General features: G+C 39.4%; 1 protein-coding gene across 9 annotated transcripts in view; it reads right to left on the bottom strand.

Annotated features, from left to right (window-relative positions):
* Window positions 1-20,733, bottom strand: part of PTPRG (protein tyrosine phosphatase, receptor type G) — a 737,058-nt gene that overhangs the window by 547,514 nt on the left and 168,811 nt on the right. For all 9 annotated transcript variants that reach the window (XM_021070772.1, XM_021070771.1, XM_021070773.1 and 6 more), the window contains one exon: window positions 8,220-8,324. In XM_021070772.1, coding sequence (XP_020926431.1) covers window positions 8,220-8,324 — 105 coding nt within the window. The remainder of the gene's footprint in view (window positions 1-8,219; window positions 8,325-20,733) is intronic.

The raw sequence follows: 20,733 nt of genomic DNA, 5'->3' as shown, positions 1-20,733 counted from the left end.
CTTCTCAGTTCTATTCATTGACGGGAGCTCTTTGCCAAATTATTTTTATGTATATTGTACCTCAACCTATTTCATTTTGGTAGATGTTTGGTAAGCATTTCACTCATGATAAGGATGTACTAAGATTACCCAAGTTTCTATTGATGGTTACTTAGGCTATTACACTTACAATGCCACGTTGGGAATGTGCACAAGTGCTTCTAAAAGATAAATCCTAGAAGTGGAAGTGCTGGATCAAAGACTATCAATATCAACATTGTCACAGATATTACCATCAAGATTTCAAAAAGGGCTCCATCAACCTACCTTTAGAGCCAATTTAAAACCTAAACTCTCAGCCTTCGATTTACCCATGTTTTAAATGTCTCATCATAGCAACAACTGAAATATCACTGCTACACAGCACTTAATACCAACTCAGCACTGTACAGAATTTCATCTTCCAAAGAAGGTTTTCCCAACAGTCATAAGGACCCTAAGTAATCTACTGATGTTCTCTTAAACAACAGTGTCCATTAGCTTTACAAATACCTATGAAACAATCTCAAGAGAGAAGATACTAAGGAACTGCAGAATTCAAGTAGCAAGGATTAGAACAAAGTTAAAAAGAAAAGAACACATTACTAAGATGCTAGAATAATTTCTCTCAAGCAGTGGAGGAGAAAAGAACCAAACTTCGCATTGAAAAATGTTCAAGGTGGAATTCCCATCATGGCTGAGTGGTAACAAACCCGACTAGTATCCATGAGGACGCAGGTTCGATCCCTGGCCTCATTCCATGGGTTAAGGATCTGGCATTGTGTGAGCTGTGGTGTAGGTAACAGACAAAGCTTGGATCCCATACTGCTGTGGCTGGGGTGGAGGCCGGCAGCTGCAGCTCCGATTCGACCCCAACCTGGGAACTTACATATGCCACGGGTGCAGCCCTTAAAACAAAAAAAGAAGGGAGAAAAAAAAAAGAAAAATGTTCAAGGTACCTTAACCATATGGTACCACATTTTTCTCTTTTATATATCAAGTCCTGATTAGTGTGTGACCATATGTGTTTCTTCTCACCCGATCTATCCTTGTAATCACAGATCAAGTGTAAAGGAAAAAAGAGTACATATAGCAAGAAATAGCTTGTCCTACAATGTATTCCCTACCTTGAAAGCCCTTCTGTTCCAAAACATTTAGGTAGGAACAGGGAGGTACAAGGATTAATTACAGACAAAGGTTGTGTTCAAGGAGCATAAAGTTTAAAGGGTGTAAAAAATATGGATAAAACACTACCATGTCTTAATAGGTTCAAGTCCAAATTTTTTATCTTTACAACCAACCCACCATTCCTCATTTTAAATTAAATGCAATGCCATCTTCAATCATCCTGGGGATCATCCCAGACAATTCATTTTGCTTTCTTTTCCATGTACTAATGGTAATGAATTCCCACGGGCTCTCTCCTTTTATCTCTCAGATCCCTGATGACACAATCTCATCATTTCTCAGAGTTCCTCACCCCGCCCTCTTCCCTACTGACTGATCCTTAACCTGAAAACCTGTGGTCTGACTCAAACATAAAAACCAACTTAGTCCACTTCTACCGTGAAACCCTTAAATGACTCACTAAGACCCTCACAAAGACGTTCTAAGTCCCTAGTAGAATTCTGTATGACCTTTCCTGGTCCATCTCCAATACTCCGCATCATTCCCTTAGCTTGTTCCACTCTGCCACATGCTTCAGACCTAGTGACCTACTAAGATGCTACCAGCTCCCAGCTCCTAGCCACTGCCAGGCTGTTTGATGCCTCCAGGCCCCTGTAGGTCCTGGAAAACACCTGCCCATCTTTTTTTTTTTTTTTTTTTTTTTTGTCTTTTTGTCTTTTTGCCATTTCTTGGGCCACTCCCATGGCATATAGAGGTTCCCAGGCTAGGGATCAAATGGGAGATGTAGCCACCAGCCTACGCCAGAGCCACAGCAACGCGGGATCCGAGCCGCGTCTGCCACCTACACCACAGCTCACAGCAAGGCCGGATCCTTAACCCACTGAGCAAGGCCAAGGATCGAACCCACAACTCATGGTTCCTAGTCGGATTCATTAACCACTGAGCCATGACGGGAACTCCAACACCTGCCCATCTTTTGGCTGGGACCTGGCAGTAGCAAATCTGAGGAATTTCTCGGGCCCCTCCCATGATAGCACAACACTTGGCACACAGCAAGCAATTAATAAGGGTGCTGAACAAAAAAAAATAAATAACTTCTACTTCAAAACTGTAAATAGATGAGTAGGAAAGCATAGAGAAGACAGAAATTAATGGTAAAATATAAAAGGGAGACTGATGAACTGAGGGTGAGATCAGGTGGAGATACCTTTGAGCCAGGACTTAGGAGAATGACTCTCAACAGTGTGGTGCCATCGGATCAGAGGATCTTTATTGCAAAGAAAATGTCTCTGGGGAAATGATTCCCTTAAGAGACTTCGTAGGAGGCATTTGGAGAGGGGCAAATAATATGACAATATTAACATTAAACTTTAAGGTTCTACAGTGCTTTCCATTCTTCTAATGACAAAAGCTGACTTTGGCAGGCATGTTTTGCTTCACCCTGTATAGACATTATTAAAAATAGGCATAGAAATGCTATTTTAGGAATTTAATTATATCTTAAGTTCACCAGGGGAGCTCGCTACTTAAAAGGATCCAACGGTGAAACCTTTTGTAAATCACCCACTAATTTATCTGGATTTCATGGCAGGATCCCCTTAGTAAGTTTCCAATCATAGACTCTGGCATGAATTCATTTATCTATCCATCCATTCACCCCCCTTGAAAAATATGTACCAAATATCTACAAAATGAGATATGCAGGCACACAGCAGGAAAAACAAGGAATTATAAGCTGTAATTCCTATCCTCAAAAACTCTACATTTAGCTGGAGAAATGAGAACCAACCCCCCCCCACCTTACACACATACATTATAAAACAAAATGTTCTTATGAATAGTGGGGTGAGGCAGCATACAATTAAGACCTATACCAGGTACCATTAACCCCCAAAGCCATCCTGTAAGGTATATCCTTGTATCTCCATTTTACAGCTGAGCAAGTCATCAAACCTCAGGACAATTAGGAAGGACGTTGGAGATCTCCTCCACAATTTCCTGACCAAAAAAGGAATGCCTCTTAGAATAATACTGCTTGACCTTCACCCAGTGCAACACCAGACACTTCTTGCAAGGAACTGTGGTCCTGGCATGTCTCAAGTTTGGATTTCTCAAACAGTGAAGAATGGCCCCCCCGCCTTGTATCGATGCAGAGAATCTTTCTAAACAAAAGGAACATGAGCTACGGATTATTAAAAATGCAGAAAACCAAACAGGGTAAGTTAAAAAGGGGTGGGAGGAGAAACCACCACCTGTTTTTTCCCCAAGTCTTTGAGGGGGAGGAGAAAAAACAGAGAGCTTTATAAAAATGCCTCAAATTTCCACTTGAACTCACTCCAAATTTGTTTCCCATTTCCCTTTCCGGCAACGATGACCTACCTAGCATGTGCTACTTTTTGTGTAATAATTACAGAAGTTCTGGGCAAATTCCAAAATTCATGAGCTGTCATCACCTCAAGTAACACAGAAAAAAAATCTGTATCTTAGTCACAGAAAAAAAGTGTTTTGATATTTCTAATGAGACACTCTTACTTAAACTATTGCTTTTATTTTTTTTTTCAGTGTAATTCTGCATGAAATACATCAATGTCTTTCCTCCTTTTTCCCTGTGTTGGTATAAAGAAAATAAATTCAAAGATAGAAGGCAATCTTGAAATTACGCTGCTATTTTTAAGAATTAGTAATAATCACACATTTATGTTCCACCTCATATCTCTTTTGCCTGATGTTTTCATGTTGAACTGAGATATCATGACCACACTTTTCTAGAATAGCAAAAATTAAAGACCAGAGAGAAAACATATCCTAAGATGAGCACAATGGAGCCTGTCTCCAGGCTCCTGAATAAACCATCCTCTGTGATACAGCAGTAGGTGTTCACAATGGCATCATCTGATAAGCCTACAGAAGTAAAGTTGTTTACCATTTCAAATATAAACAGAATGGAGACATTATCCAAGGTGATGCAGTGAAACTGAAATAACGCAGCGAGCCCTAACGTGAAAAGTTATACTCAGATTAAAGAAATGCCATCATGACAATGGCCTTAAAACAAGCTCTCCACAGCTCAGATACTTACGCAATTGTCCTCAAGTAACTGGGTGGGATGTCACCAGAATGACCAGGTCAGCATCATTCACCAAACCCCACCTCATACATGGAAGCAAACTAATGCTCAGAACACCAGAACCAGGGGCCCCACGACTGCCAACACACACTCTTTTCCTTGATCCATCTCCTAAAGCACATCACTCCCTCATCTTTGTTCCTCCCAGGACTTTCCAAAAGCAGGACCACCAAAATCACTATGAATGCTAACTAGAACATTTGCTGGGGATATTTCAGCTCAAGGGAAATGCGAAGCTGGGAAAAAAGAGAGAGAGAGATGTTCCAAATCTCTGAACAGTTTTGTTTATGAGTCAGGCTAACATCTGCTCAAAAACCCAGGCTATATCAGTGTGAGAAGTTGGCAAACCTTTTCCATAAAGGGCCAGATAAAAATATTCTAGGCTTTTTCATCAAAAGTCTATGTGGCAGCTACTCAACTCTGTAGTTGTAACATGAAAATGGGCATTAACTATAGCCAAAAGAGCAGACAAGACTGTGTTCCAATAAAACTTTACTCACAAAAACAGGTAGTGGTTTATAGTTTGTTGAGCCCTGAACTTGAGGACAGTTTGCTCATTCCCAAATCTCACATGGGCAATTCTTATGAATTATGGATGATATCATTCAGCAAGCTTAGCTCTCAGTATTACCTAATGATAACCCACTGTCAATCACTGCCCCCAACAACATCAACAGTAGCAAAAGTATTAACAGTGTCAAAAACAGCAAGAAGAAAGAATGCATGTATGTATGTGTGACTGGGTTACCTTGCTGTACAGTAGAAAACTGACAGAACATTGTAAACCAGCTAAAATGGAAAAAAAACAAAAATCATTAATAAAATAATTTAAAAATTGAAAAAAAAAAAAAAAACCCAGCCCAAAGTAATATTAGGTATTTCATGCCAGGGATTTGCTAAATTTTTCACAGGCATCATCTCATCTCATTCTCATTAACAGCTCTATGAGAAAAGTGCTCTTAATTATTCCTCTTTCAAAGATGGAGAGGTAGAGGTTCCAAGCGGTTAAATGCCCTCCTAACATAAAGATGTTAAGAGATAAAACCTAGATTTGAACCACAGTCTATCTATGACTTTAAAATTCATACTCTCATACAGAAGAACCGCTCCCCCGCCCCCAGCACCAATGCCATTCATTATATTAGAAGGAACTAAGACATATTTGTGCATTTGAGGCATGAGATTAAAATCTGGGCCATTCAACAAATTTTTCAAAAGTGCTCTGCTTTGGAGTTCCCGTCATGGCTCAGTGGTTAACGAATCCGACTAGGAACCATGAGGTTGCAGGTTCGGTCCCTGCCCTTGCTCAGTGGGTTAACAATCCGGCGTTGCCGTGAGCTGTGGTGTAGGTTGCAGACACAGCTCGGATCCCGCGTTGCTGTGGCTCTGGCGTAGGCCGGTGGCTGCAGCTCCGATTCGACCCCTAGCCTGGGAACCTCCATATGCCGCAGGAGCGGCCCAAGAAATGGCAAAAAGACAAAAAAAAACCAAAACAAACAAACAAACAAACAAAAAACAAAAGTGCTCTGCTTCACTTTTGCTAAATTTAAAAGCCTTTCCTTCTACAAATTACAAACCTTCTTTTGGCACTCCAACTTTCCAAGCAACATTTATACCTAGAGATATAACATACACCTGCAGGTATATACCTCCAAAATCTGGTTTACTGCAGTTTTAAGGTCCTGGTCTGAAGTTCCAAAGGTGTCAGGCAATCACTCTCACTCCTTCCTGCTCTTTCTTCATCTATTTGCCAAATGCTAGGGAGTGTCTCCAATGACCCCAAGTCTTCTTGATGTGAGAACAAGTATTTCACAACTTCCATGTGACATAAGCACTGATACCATGGAATTTCCAGAAAGATATTTAAAGAATGAGGACTATAACCCATCACTTGTTACCTCTCTCTCATTCTTTTCTTCTCCTTTTACTTTTAACTTTTCCATTACAACTAGCGAGCAACTTCACTTGTCCTTCTAAACCTGTCTCTAGCCTTCTGGAGGACTCTTCAAATGACTGTCCTATCCTGACTACAGAAAAAAATCAACTAAAACAGGGGTTGACAAACAATGGCCTATGGACCCTATCCAACTGGCCGCCTATCTGTACCACCTGCAAAATAGGACTAGGTTTCTATATTTTTAAATAGTTGAGGAAAAAAAATAAAAAAGAAATATAATATTTCTTGACGTGAAAATTATAATAAATTTCCATTTCATTGTTCATATTTAACTTTTCTTATCAAAACACAGCCAGTCTGTCCATCTATCTAGGGCTGCTTTTGCATCACAAGAGCAAAGTTGAGTAACTGCAACAGAGACCAAAGGCCCTGCACCAGGATCTTGACAAAAAAGCATGCAAATCCCTGAGGATGAACTATTAGCCCTTCCACAGACAGCAGTTCCCAAATTCAGGCACGTTCCAGAAGTACAAAATAGAGGCTCATCAAGTCCACCAGAGTTAAGAACATCAACAGATGCTCCCTCCCAAAGATGGCACCAATTACATCCATTCTTCATTAAGTAATGGGAAACATTTTAGGCCCCTCGTTCCTTCACTGACATTTGCAACTGGAGATGCTGATGGGATGGATATACTTCTCAATTCCCAACAGCACTGTTATTCTAAATGGATGAACTATAAACAGCAGGCCACCTTATCCCTCTTCCTCACTGATATCAGAGCCCAGAACACAAAATGATAAATTTTCTTTGGGTTTCTTCGCGAGAAGCAATATATATGTAATTTCGGCCTTCATCTCCCAATTTCTTTCATTTATCAGAAATGGTGACAAAAAGGCTCTAATTAGATAATTCTAATCACAAGGAACGGGGTGTGATGGAAGACTTCAGAATCACTATCTGTCCCCTGCAATACAAAACAGATAGGCTATTCTCCCTGTAGGGGCAGGAGATTTATCAATAGACAAAAGGATGCAAAAGCCAATAGATAAGGTGTAATTAAAGATCAGGCCTATAAATTTTACACTGACATAAATTTAACCGGATTTGCAGGTGGAAACTCAGGGTTTAAAACCAGACCATCATTATGAAAATACTGCCTTTCAGTTCTGTGTGCAACAACATTGCATAATACATAGATTTATTATTAAGACTAATACTCTGTGCCTCCAAGCACTTCATACAAAAATTTGAATTATTCAGTGCTGGAGTGATTTCCAAAGTGGTCTGTTTTCCTCAAGCATTTCTCCTAATTAATCACAATACATTTTCCATATATTTTTGAGCACCAAAATCTCTTTTAGAAATAACAATCCACCTATTTTATTTTTGGTAGTCATTAGGAACATAAGCCAGAAAGACCTGTGTATTCTCACAGGTTTGTTTGTTTTTTGCCCCATAAAATGTTAAGAAATTTCCACTGTCAATTCAACATAGTTATAACAATGCTCTCTCCCCACTGGCTCAAAGGCTCAAAGTGAAAACAATAATGAAAACAACTACAGCAATACTGTAGAGGGCTGAAATACATTCAACTAACAAGAAATGATTTGAAAATAAAGTTGCATTTCTTATATTAAAGCATAATAGGTCACTTCGATATGTGACGCCTTGTAATATTTAGCAGATATTTAGCAGTGCAAGAGTAGGCTTATATTTTCTGCTCTCTGAAATCACAGCCACTGGGAGGAGAAAAGAAAAGGCCACATCTTTCAGAAAATTACAAGTTTGGTACAATAACTCGTTAACAAGTAAAGAAATAAATGCAAATTGAGGGGAAAAAGCAGGTTGAAAAAACAGGTGGGAGAGATCAATTAAGGTACTTATCACCTTGAGGAAAAATAGGCTTGAATATTTTAACTTTTGGTGAACTACGAAAGGTTTGAACAAACAGAAATCAGGTGCAAAAGTGATTAAAAGCATGCTTTCAAGCGAACTCAATGGGATGAAAACTGCCCTATGATCCAGGTCGGAACAAGTCAACTTACCCGAGTAGGCCCAGTACGGGTCTCCGGAAGCCTTGCGCCTACGGACCTGCGCTGAGCTGCCCTGTCTGTTGTCGTGAAGGGATCCCACGTAGCCTTCCGTCAACGCTGGAAGACAGGAAAGCCACAGTGAGTCAAAATCATCACCCCACCAGACACAAATGCACACAGCCAGCCAACCTCCTAGAAGCATAGAACCTTGGAGGTGACTGAATAGAACCTCCAGAATTGACAGAAAAACAACTCCAGGAGAAAACCTCGAGAGATTACCAGGATTATTATTCATATTTTTAAGAATAGTTTACAATGACTCATTTCCGTGTGCCACCAACTGCAGGTAGACTAAACACTTTACATACATCATCTAATCTGCAACACACCATTAGGCAATAGATACAATGTCTCAATAACAGGCCCATTCTATAGGTAAACAAACTGAAGCTGGGAGTAGCTGAGTAACTTTAACTTGCCAAGGTCCTACAACTATAGGCCTGGAAGCTATAGTTTGGGTTCAACTTACACCTATATCCTAGGTGCAAAGAGCCTTGAGCCTTATTTGATCTTCATTGATCAAAGGGTCATTCCACCTCTTTTAGAGATGGCAGAAGGAGAGCTCAGAGACACAAGGAACTGGTCCCAGGTCACACAGGGAAGTATGCAGCAGATCAGCGAACCCATAAATATATTTGCATCAAAGCTCAGGTCTCTGCCATCCAAACACAGAAAAGACTGAGGCCTGGGAGACACCCCATGGGGAGTACCAGTCCTCTACATACTTTGGACCCCAAAGAGTCACTGGCTCTTTGTGAAGATAGGAAACTTGAAACTCTTCAAGGCCAGCAATGCTCAGAAAACAAACACTGCTTAATGATGTATTTCTTTGAAAACCTCAAAACGAATCCAATCTTCTACTCCATTATGGAGAGCTTCCATCTGTCTGCTACAGTGTTCAAAGCCCTCCCCTCCCAGCCACTTCACGGATGCAAATTTCTTTTGTGGTGAGCCCACACCTGAATGCACTGATGTGAAGGAAGACAAGTACCACAGGTGCCCAGAATCCAAAATGAATTAGAACCAAACTTCAAACAATACATCCCAGCTGTCTGTGTTAATATTTAAATGCACCCAAACAAAATCAAGCGTGCTTTTAACAAGCTAGGAAAATGATTAGAGGAACTGTATATTCAATTTAAAAACTAAGATGGCCCCAGGAAAGCACAGTACAGTCGCTATTCCAAATTAGAGTAATCGTCATCATCCTCTCACCATGATGGTATCAGCTTTGCTGACAATGTGACAGTCATGAAGAAAATGAGGAAATATGTGAAGTATGTTATACTTGCCGGTCAACTGCAAAGATTGGCTTTAAATGAAATAATGCTTGAACGAAAGCTATTCCACAGAAATGAGCCCTTTAGAGGGAAATAGGAATCTTGTAAAATCCAAACACACATTACAAAAATAAACCTGGTATCATTTACTTTTTTTAGGGCCTGTTTTTTGGCCCTAAATAAGAAAGTCAAAACCTAAGTTACTAACCATTTTTAAAGTATAATGATGGTGCAAGTACCTATGATCCACACCATTCTATACTCTCAGAGATAAGACTTTCAGAGCCTGAGGAAATTAACCATTCTAAGCTTTTTCTTTCTTCTTTTTTCTTTTCTCTCTCTCTCCTCTCTCTCTCTCTCTCTCTCTCTCACTCTCTCACTGTCTCGCTCTCTCGCTCTCTCTTGCTCTCACTCTCGCTCTCGCTCTCACTTGCTCTCTTTTTGTTTTTCCTTTTTTAGGGCCATGCCAATGGCATATGGAAATCCCCAGGCTGGGGGTTGAATCAAAGCTGCAGGTGCCAGCCACAGCAACATGGGATCCGAGCTGCATCTTTGACCTACACCACAGCTCACAGTAATGCCTATCTTTAACCTGCTGAGCAAGGCCAGGGATCAAACCCACATTCTCATGGATACTAGTTGGGTTTGTAACCTGCTGAGCCACAATGGGAAGTCCCCATTCTAACCTTCTAGGGATCAAAAATAAGTCTATTCTAGTCTCCTAATCTGTTTTTTCCTCCACTGCAGCATACTAGTTAAACAAGTGCTCAGCTTTCTTGTCTGTTCATAGCAATTTGTGTTATCTTCATAAAGACCCTAAGAGATTAGTATTTTTAACTTCATTTTACAAAGAAACTAGGCTTAAATGCATACCCATATACTTATTAAACAGCTTCCTAAAACTTGTTCAACTTATTTATTTTCTATGAACATAGGAAACATTTTATGTATCTGTTTACTATGCTTCTTAGACCTAGTTCACTCTAAGTAATTATTCCCAAATAATCCTTCCTCTGTGTATGAAGACAATGGTAAACCAGTGTCCACATTCCCAAACATGCCACTGGGGCCAGGGGAATGGTTTACAGTGATTCACTGGCTTAAGCCAAACAAGGCCCACCTTTGGAGCTGGCAAAGATGGGGGCGGCGAGGGGCAAAAGGACATGGTGATCCAGTCCATGACTCATGACCTACCAGCTAGAGTGGGGCATGATGATTATCAAAATGGAAACTCTGCAACAGATTTCCACTATGTATCAGGCATTGAAAAAGCATATATGCCCAGAGCTGAATAAGGTGCTCTGCTCATAGTAACCATATGAAGTTGGTATGTTTAGCCGCAGTGATGTCTATGTTTGAGAATGGGCACAGGGCCAATCAGAGAAAATTTTCTCTCTTGCTGAAGGTGTTAAGATATGAGCTGGAAGCCTCAGAAGGTAGCTGAGGGTCAAGCAGAGGATCAGCAAAGAAGCTCAAAAGTGGAAACCAAGCCAGAGAAAGCAAAATCTATGGATCAGTGCTGTTGCCAAAACTGAAGCTCAGGTCAAAGCCACTTTGAAACCTACCCCCTGAGAGGCTTTTCAGTTACATGAACCAATTACCTACCAAATCGTACTAGTCCGTCTCTTGTATGCAAAAGATCCCACAAAGATATGACATGATCTTGCTGACCTTCAAACAAGTCACTTCAACACCTGACTATCAATTTTCCCATGCATAAAAGGCCACTGTTGGACAAGAGCTTTGATTCTCACCCTGGCTACTTAAAAACAAACATAAAACAAAAACCAGTAAAAGCCCTAATGCCCTGGACCCTAACTCCAGAGATTCCGATTTAATTGGTCTGGGATGGGACAAAGTTATCAGCACTTTTTATAAAAGTGCTCTAGGTGATTCTATTTTGCAGCCAGTGAAAAGAACCACAAACTTCCCTGCTGAGCTACACCTGAGACCCTGTGCATCTGTAACATCATCAACTCACAGTCAGTCTGTACCTTGACAGGCTAAGCCTGTCTGAATTCTTGTAAAGAGCTGGCCACAAAAATGAATAGCCTCCTGCAGAAATCACACCACTGTGGTGTCAACCTGAGCAGTGAGACAATCTGAACTCAACCAGAATTCTAACCAGAAAGTTCACAAAGGAACCAGGTATAAAAGTAAAGAAAGAATGTGGTTATCCTCAAGGTTATTAATTTATACCCTTTAGAGAAGATCACACTAGAATCACAGTCCCCACCACCAGTCTCCCTTCTTTTTCCTGAAAAGGAAGTGCTTTTCATTTCTTCTTACTTCAGAGGACATTAGGGTGTGCGGAGGCAGGACAAAGCCCTCCAGGGGCAAGTCTCAGTGCAGCCAGCTTCCATGCTGGCAGTGGTGTGACCCATCCTGCCTGGAATGCAAAGCTACAGAGCTTAACCAGGTATGTGTCAAAATCTTCAAGTTCTTAGGTGTAAACCATAATCCCTTTAGTATTTAACTAGACTGACAGAGGCCACAGGTTTGGGGATCCCACACCTGCCAGCTCTCCAAGCCTACTCACTAATCTCTTAGTGAGAAAGCAAGTCCACCATCCCTTGTGTCTTCTACATTTTTTTTTTTTTTGTCTTTTTGTCTTTTTAGGGCCCCACCCGCCGCATATGGAGGTTCCCAGGCTAGGGGTCAAATCAGAGCTGTAGCTGCCGGCCTACACCACAGCCACAGCCACACGAGATCTGAGTCGCATCTGTGACCTACACCACAGCTCACACAAAGCTGGATCCTTAACCTACTGAGCGAGGCTAGGGATCAAACCTGCGTCTTCATGGATACTAGTCAGATTTGTTTCCACTAAGCCACAACAGGAACACCAAATAAGCAATTCTTTAGTGAGCAACTCAGAAATGAACCGGATAGCAAAGGACTTTATTACCCCAGCACCAGATTTCTTTTTTAAGACATAAACTATTCATTAAAGATAACTATATTTAGTTTTCCCTTGTATTCCATCTATATCAGTAGCATGTGATTTCTTTTTCCCCGAATAAGAACATAGCCACATGTTACTGGCACCTGCATCATTTAAAACAAAAAATTTCAAGTCCCTTCCTCAAATGTACTTGCATCAAATGACATGGAATTTTTTAATTAAAAATTATTGTTTGAACAGCAGTCAAAAACGTACATGGAGTATACTGAGCAACTACTATCAAGGAGCAGAGATTTGCAAAAAGAAACAATCTGTGCTTCCCAACTAAAGATACAGACTCAGCACACCAAATTCAATCAATTTTAATACTCTCTATACTCTTCTAAACGCCAACAGCCAACCAACGACGGCATGGCAATGATATGGTAAGGCTGTGAATCATGCTATTGATTTTCAATATCTTCTGTGCAGAAAATTAAATTATGCAAATGCATGCCTTTATGGATCCTTACCTTAATGTGAAATTGCTTACTTGCTTATGTCAGCAACTTAATTACACAATTAAAAATAGTGCATGCTTATTAAAATATGTAGTTCCATTACTCAGAACAGACAGGAAGTGTAAATCTGCCTAAGGTTACCATATGACTAATAAGAGGGAGGAGCTGGTGTTATGCAAACATATATTCTATGTTCTCCCAAGTCTTACAGCACCGAGCCTGCAATAGTTTATGAAGCTGAAGTTGGCTGACAACAGAAAGCACAGGAGGGCTTTTAGTGGTTTACAATGCTTCAAAAGAATTGGGTGTGCAGTGATGTAACCAGGGTAAAGATAGAAAGGATACCCCATAAGTAGTGTACACTGCTGTAGACTCCTCTTCAAAGAGGTTGTTTCTAACGAAAGTTTAACCAACACACACACACACTCACATCCCACTAACAAATCTGGACATACGGAATATCAAACGTTGGCAGTCTAATAATTTTACAAAGGAAAACCCAGCTACTCTCATCCTCCAGGAGAATGTATCTCTCAATTTTGACAGGCTAAAAGTAGAGATTTCAAAACCAATAGCATTAACGAGCCAATGATGCCTTCGTCTCACTCAGCAGGAATAATCTTAAGTTGGTTGCTATGCAGAAAGCTGACTGAGTGACACGTCTTTTCATCAGGGAGTCTTCATAAACTCTATCACCTCTCAGAAGTTCTACCGAGCCTACCTCATTTCCAGCTTGAAGCAAAAAAGATAAAAATGTTTCCAGACCCAAAGGCCCAATCCTTTCCTATAACAATATCCTAAGAGCTACCTACCACAGAAGATCAGAACAAAACTGTTTCCTATGTGCATGATTTAATTTCCCAGAGCCACCGGACAGAGTTTATAACAATAAATGTTTTTATTCTGGGAATGTAAAAGCAGATGTGTATCCCATCTGCCTTAACTATGTCTTCAGGAGGATTTGGCGTGATTCTTAGTGTTTTATAGAAATTTTGACTTGGGTTTGGGGGGGTGGGGGTTTCAAGCTGTGTTAACTCTTCTGAATAACTTGCAGCCTGAACATTTTCTCACACAAAGAGATCAGCTCCTCTAAACACCATATTAATGACTTGACGTGGATGTCTTTTCTTAGGTTTTACTGTGAAAGAGAAGGGTCGCTGAATTTACACAGGATAAAAATAAACAGTGTTAGGTATGGCTAGAGAATATTGCAAGTGTGTGAATTGAAATTAGAGTATAATTAATGCTTTATTGTCTTTGACAAAAATGGTCCATTTACACATGCATTTGTGTAAACAGAAGTCACAGGTACCTATCAAGAAAGGAAAACAAAGGGCCAATGAGCATTTCAAAATAACCACAATTTTCCCCCACATTACTTTGTCATCTTGCCTTATTGAACCAACAATGTCCACTTGGACGCAGCAATGTTATGATCTCCTATAGAGGAATGTGATTATACGACAGAAGTTATGGAACAGTGAAACCAGAGTCAGTTTATCATGAGAACAGCCTCAAATTCCATCTAAAGTACAGCTTCACATCTTGTACCCAAAGCAAAATAGTATAGTGACACTTGAGGGTTTCCACTTAACTCTATGTCCAATACTAGGTCATTCCAAAGGACTTAGAAGCCTGGGAGAATTGGTCAGCTTCCAATCAAAATTGAAAACATCAGAACAAAGAAATTCTGGTTCCCTAGTGCCAGAATGAAAATTACTTAGGATGATGGATGGATAGCTATAGAGTCCTAGTTCTCTGCCCGAGTTACTGCCAAAAATAACCCCACTAAAAATAAGTAATAGGCACTCAGATTTTCAAATCCAGGATGTGTATTTCCAGAATGGCAGACAAGCAGTTAAGCAGACTGTTTATATCTATTATAACTGCTCATACAACAAACAAATTAAAGATCCCTCAAGGATGGTGAAATCTCTATCAAGCATAATTTTCTCTAAATTTTAAAGAGCATTTAAGAACATTAAATCCCACACAATAGTCTAAAATGAATAAATCTTTATCTTCTTTGTGACTACAATGGGCAAAAGTATCACATTATAGTTAGGTAATTAAATATTCCATCAGCCTCGCATCTCCTTTGTGCTTGTATTTCAATTAATTGTAGTGAAATGTACTTAGTGAGTGTCCCAAAAAAGTAGAATCAAGAAGTGCATTCCTTTGTAACTACTGCAGTACAAATGGTTCCTCCAGTTGTCTGTGATACCAAGCTAACCTCAAATACAATACGTTATATTACAGTAGATTACCTATTTTATTACATTCAAATGTACCTATTGTCCCAACTACCAAAAAAAAAAAAAAAAAGTATCTTTCATCATCTAAAGTGATAAAGAGACCTAATGTTGAGCATGACTTTTTTTTTTTTTTTTTTTTTTTTAAAGTAAAGCAGATTACTGAAACTTACAGGCAGCTCAAGGGAAAAAGGAATCATATAGCAATGTGTATCCTAGGGGGGAAAAAAGACCACAAAACAGGCTTGTAACAATGATTTCTATCAGGTAGAGATTTCTATCAGGTATCGTTACTTTACCCTAAAATAATGCTGATTACAAAAGGCAGAATCTTCTTTTTTAAAAATCAATACAGGGCTAAAGGAGACCAAAAAAATTAGAACAATTCATTTGCTAATAACTGTATCATGGTTTTAAACATTCACAAATTTAAAAAAAAAAAAACAGGCTTCCCAAAAGTTCCAAGAAAAGGTACACTTGGAAAACTGATTATATGGGGGCTCATTATACCTTCGTGATGAAAATCTGAAAAATATCATGCTTTCTTTGCTCTTTTCTCAAGGGAAATCGCCTAAAAACAAATTGGACTGCTGACTTCTTACTTCAGATAGAAATAAGTCAAGCAGCCCTGCCAAACCATTTTAATACTGTTTGGGTTCTCAAAGAATCAAGTCTTTGGATTCTATGAGATTCCTGGGAAAAGAAGGATTAGTAATAGATTGTGCTATAGTAAGGCAATTCCCACAAACCCATACTTCCAATTCCGCAATTGTGCCATCTCTTTGAATCCTTAGTGATCAACAGAACTGACAAATTTAGATCAGCAAATACAACTGGTGGCCATCATGCTGAACACAGCCATAGACCCAGATGTTCTGTTTCACCCATTGTGTGTGTTCGCATGTGTATATGTTTAATTAGGTGTTAAGACGGGAAAAATTCATGAAAGAACTTGAATATCTATATTATTTTAATGAGAGATGTGAACTCTATTCTCAAACAGCAACAATATGCTATGTGAATAGTGACTAGCTCTACAGAGAAGAATCATGAACCCATCCAGTCCCATTTGATATTTTACATTTCTTTAATTTTTTTTTTTTTTTTTTTTTTTTTTGGCAGTACCCTTGGCATGCACAAGTTCCCAGGGCAGGGATGATCTGGCACCACAGCAGTGACCCAATTAAACCCAAGCCACTGCAGTGACAATACCAGATCCTTTAACCACTAGGCCACCAGGGAACTTATGATAATTCATATTTCTTATCTAGTTCCTATGGCCGTCTGCCACCCATGGCCTGACCCAATAATAAGTTATTTACTAACTCCCATCTTTGCCTATGAGAAAGGCACTATTAAAAGTACCATCAATAAAATGACTCATATAATTATTGAAATTATCTCGTGGCTTTGGTACAATTATTCAGAAAAGCTTGTAATGTGCTTAAGAATACAGAGCCTTGAACTATATATTCCACTGAAGCCTATACAATGGATACTATACTATAATTATTCTTCACAAAACCATAACAATATCTGTGAGTTAAGAGTTACTCCGCCCACTCAAAAGTAAATAAATATCACAAGTGGAAAAACAGTTTCTCCATGGGCCTCAGAAAACTAAAAGCCTAACAATTTCCAAAGAAGTGGTCTAAGTCACTCTTCCCACCACTATTGGCAAAGGTCTCAGATAAAACCATGTACTGATAGCACTAACAGAAAACGTAGAGGGATTTCCCTTACATGATGTGGATAATATCTCATTACAATTTTACAAACATCGGTTATCTGTCTATAAAAAGAAAGTCAGTTATATTCAAGCATAAATAAATGTTGTGACAACTTGAGTTAAGGAAACCAAATGATACCCCGACAAGTTCTCTTCATTCATATTTTCTTCTGTTTAAAATGTGTAACTGTGACTACCTGATGAATGTTTATTCCTGAGAAATAAAGAATAAATGTTATAACTTCAGCCTTTTATATAGCTGAGTCATACATGCACCTGTGGTCCCATGAAATACTGCATGAAAAATATTCAATGAATTGGGCATATGTCATAGAACAAAAAGAAATGGGCAAAGAAAAAACTCTATTTAAATGTTGATGGGGGCCCATTTCCAAACTATGCATGTCTACCAATCCTAGCAAAAGGCCATCATAATGCACCTTTCCAGAACTTGGAGAGAACAAGCTTCGCAGTGACAAAAATACCCACCAAGACACCACCCAACCACAGTAAACAGTAGAAAACATACTGCAGAGACACAAGCCCTAAGTCCTGCACTTGGGAGGCACACAGAGAGGGCATTCCAACCATGACACCCCTTTGCTCAAGACACCAGTCACAGTGTGGACACAGTGACTGGTTTAAGTTAATCCAGAAACCTGTACTCTCTGGGGCCACATTAGGGAAGCTGCTCAAATCTTGGCTAGCCAACCACTCAGTGGCCCACAGCCATCAATGTGCCAGAGCTCTGATGATCTCTTCTACCTCCACACTGACTATCTATTTAAGTAGTTCCTAGCTCCTTCTGGCCAAAAAGAGAATTTCTAGGAAGTTGGTAAGATTTAGGCAAGTATTCCTCATCTTTCTAAGGCAGGATACTACTTTGCCAAACCATTCAACAACGCATACCATACATTCCTCCTGCAATCTTGGAGCTTCCAGTCCACTAGTGGGCTCAGTCAATGCTTATGTAAATTATAAATTCTATATATGGTTAAACAAATATGAAAATTAAAGGAAGCATGATACAGTAAGGAAAATACAAGTAGGGAGAGAATGCAGAAAGAGTAACCAGGGAAGGAAATACCATTTTAGGTAAAGGCCACTGATGGGCAGGATGGGAAGACAGAAGTCAAGACAGGGAACAGTATGTATGAGGATGTCAAGGCAGGAAAGAGGGTGTCATAAGGAGGCTGGCCTGGCTGCAACTTGATGAGCTGGTGGCGGGAGAAAGAGGTTGAGGAGGAATGAAAGAGGGATTCAGCAGGATGAGCTTTGAATGAGCCCAAGAAGACAATGATGGACTGAGTGAAATCACTAAGTCTCATATGAGCTTTCCTTTAAAACGGCCTTCTTGGAGTACCACGGTGTCTCAGCAGGTTAAGGCTCCAGCATTGTCAGTGCTGTGGCTTGGGTTCGATTCCTGGCCCCAGAACTTCAACAAGCCCTGGGTGTGGCCAAAAATAAATAAATAATAAAACAGCTTTCTTGCTATACAGTGAGTTTTAGCGTATTTGCAGAGTGTGCAACCATTACCATCATCTAATTTTAGAACATTTTTATCCACATATGCTTTGAAAAGGTGACTGCCATGTGGGGAACAGAAGGAAGGAAAGGAGGCAGGCAAGAGCAGAAAACAGCTGCTCATCACCTCGGCCTCCAGGATGAATGAAGACAAATCATTCACAAAATGTGTACTTGCACCTGTATGCAGGGAGGTGGTGCTTCTAGAGGGACATTTTTGAGCAAACAGTAGTCTAATATTTACATTCACCTGACCAGTTGCCTACACAGCTCATTTTTTTTTTTATTTTGCTATGATTTTCTATCACTTCCCCTTTGCCCTTTTCCATCTGAATCAGGATATGCACTAGTTTGATCAAGCAATTAACTGTGATTACATGTCAATTAAAAAAGATAATTAATGAGAGAATTAAAGATAACTAACGATTTACAAACACAATAAGGAAAAGAAAGCAAGAACAGTCATAATCACTATATTTTCTTTTAGAGCTACATAGTGCATAAAACTACACTCTCAGTATCTTATAAAAAAAATTAGCTGCCTCTATGATGTATGTAGAGGTACAAAGCATCCTACTATGGATGTTCAAGGGAGCTTAGGTGGGTGATTTGAAAAAAAAAAAAACATCATTTTTTAAAACACAGACATGTGCATGGCTTTAAACCTACCTTGGGTTCTCTCCTCCTCCCCAAACAATTCTTAAAAGCAAACAAGCAAAAAACCACCTCCCATATTGGTATATAAACAGACACACAGATCAATGGAACAGACTAGAGAGCCCAGAAAAAAACTCACACATATACGGGCAATTAATTTACAAGAAAGCCAAGAATATAGAATGGGGACAGAAGAGTCTCTTCAAAAAAAGGTGTTAGAAAAACTGGACAGCCACATGCAAAAGAATTAAATCAGACCATTATCTTATACCATCCATAAAAATTACCTCAAAGTGGATTAAAAACTTAAATATAAGAAATGAAACCATAAAATTCCTACAAGAAAACCTGCAATAACCTCTATGGCATCAGACTTTGCCATTTTTTTTTTTTAACATTACGCTGAAGGCAAGGAAAACAAAAGCAAAAATAAACAAATGGGACTACATCAACCTAAACAGCTTCTACATAGTAAAAGAAACCATTAATGAAGTGAAAAGGCAACCTGCTAAATAGGAGAAGATATTTTCAAATGATATATCAAACAGGGATTAATATACAAAGAACTCATACAACTCAACAACAACAAAACAAACAATCCAATTAAAAAATGGGCAGAGGATATGAATAGATATTTTCCCAAAAAAGACACACAGATGGCCTAGAGGCATATATAAAGACGAAAGATGTTCAACATCACTAATTATCAGGGAAATGCAAATCAAAACCACAATGACGCATAACCCCACACCTGCCAGGATAGCTATCATAAAAAAGACAAATTGCAAGTGCAGGCAAGGATGTGGAGAAAACGGAACCCTCATGTACTCTTAGTGGGATGGTAAACTACAGCCACAATGGAAACCATTATGGAGATTCCTCTAAAAATTAAAAATGGCTCAGCGGAAACAAATCTGACTAGCATGAGGACAAAGATTAGACCCCGTGCCTCCCTCAACGGGTTAAGGATCCAGTGTTGTGAGCTGTGATGTAGGTCGCAGAGGCAGTTCGGATCCTGAATTGCTGGGGCTGTGGTGGAGGCCGGCAGCTGCAACTCTGATTTGACCCCTAGCCTGGGAACCGCTATATGCTGCAGGTGCCAGCCCTAATTAATTAATTAATTAAAATTAAAAACAGAACTACCATATGATCCAGTTATTCCACTTTGGGGAATTTATCTGAAGAATAAGAAAACACTAACGTGAAAGGATATATGCATCCCTATGTTCACTGCACCATTATTCACACACACCTAAAACACAGAAGCAACCTAAGTGTCCATCCCTGGGTGAATGGATAAAGTAGTTGTGGCATATACATACAAAGGAATATTATTCAACCATTTACAAAGAATGAAATCTTGCCATTTGTGACAATGGATAGACTTAGAAGACATTACACTAAGTGAAATAAATCAGACAAAGACAAAACCCCATATGATTTCACTCATATGTAAAAATCTAAGAAGCAAAACACATGAACAAACAAAACAAAACAAACAAAAAATCTCCTAAATAAAAAGAACAGATTGATGATTATCCAAAGGGAAGGGGATAGAGACATGGGTGAAATGGGTGAAAGGATTTGTGGTGAAAATCACTCTGAAGTATATACAAATG

This window comes from Sus scrofa, chromosome 13 (genome assembly GCF_000003025.6).
Source record: "Sus scrofa isolate TJ Tabasco breed Duroc chromosome 13, Sscrofa11.1, whole genome shotgun sequence".
NCBI lineage: Eukaryota > Metazoa > Chordata > Mammalia > Artiodactyla > Suidae > Sus > Sus scrofa.
Note: the sequence above shows the minus strand (reverse complement) of the source record. Positions and strands in the feature narration are given on the sequence as shown.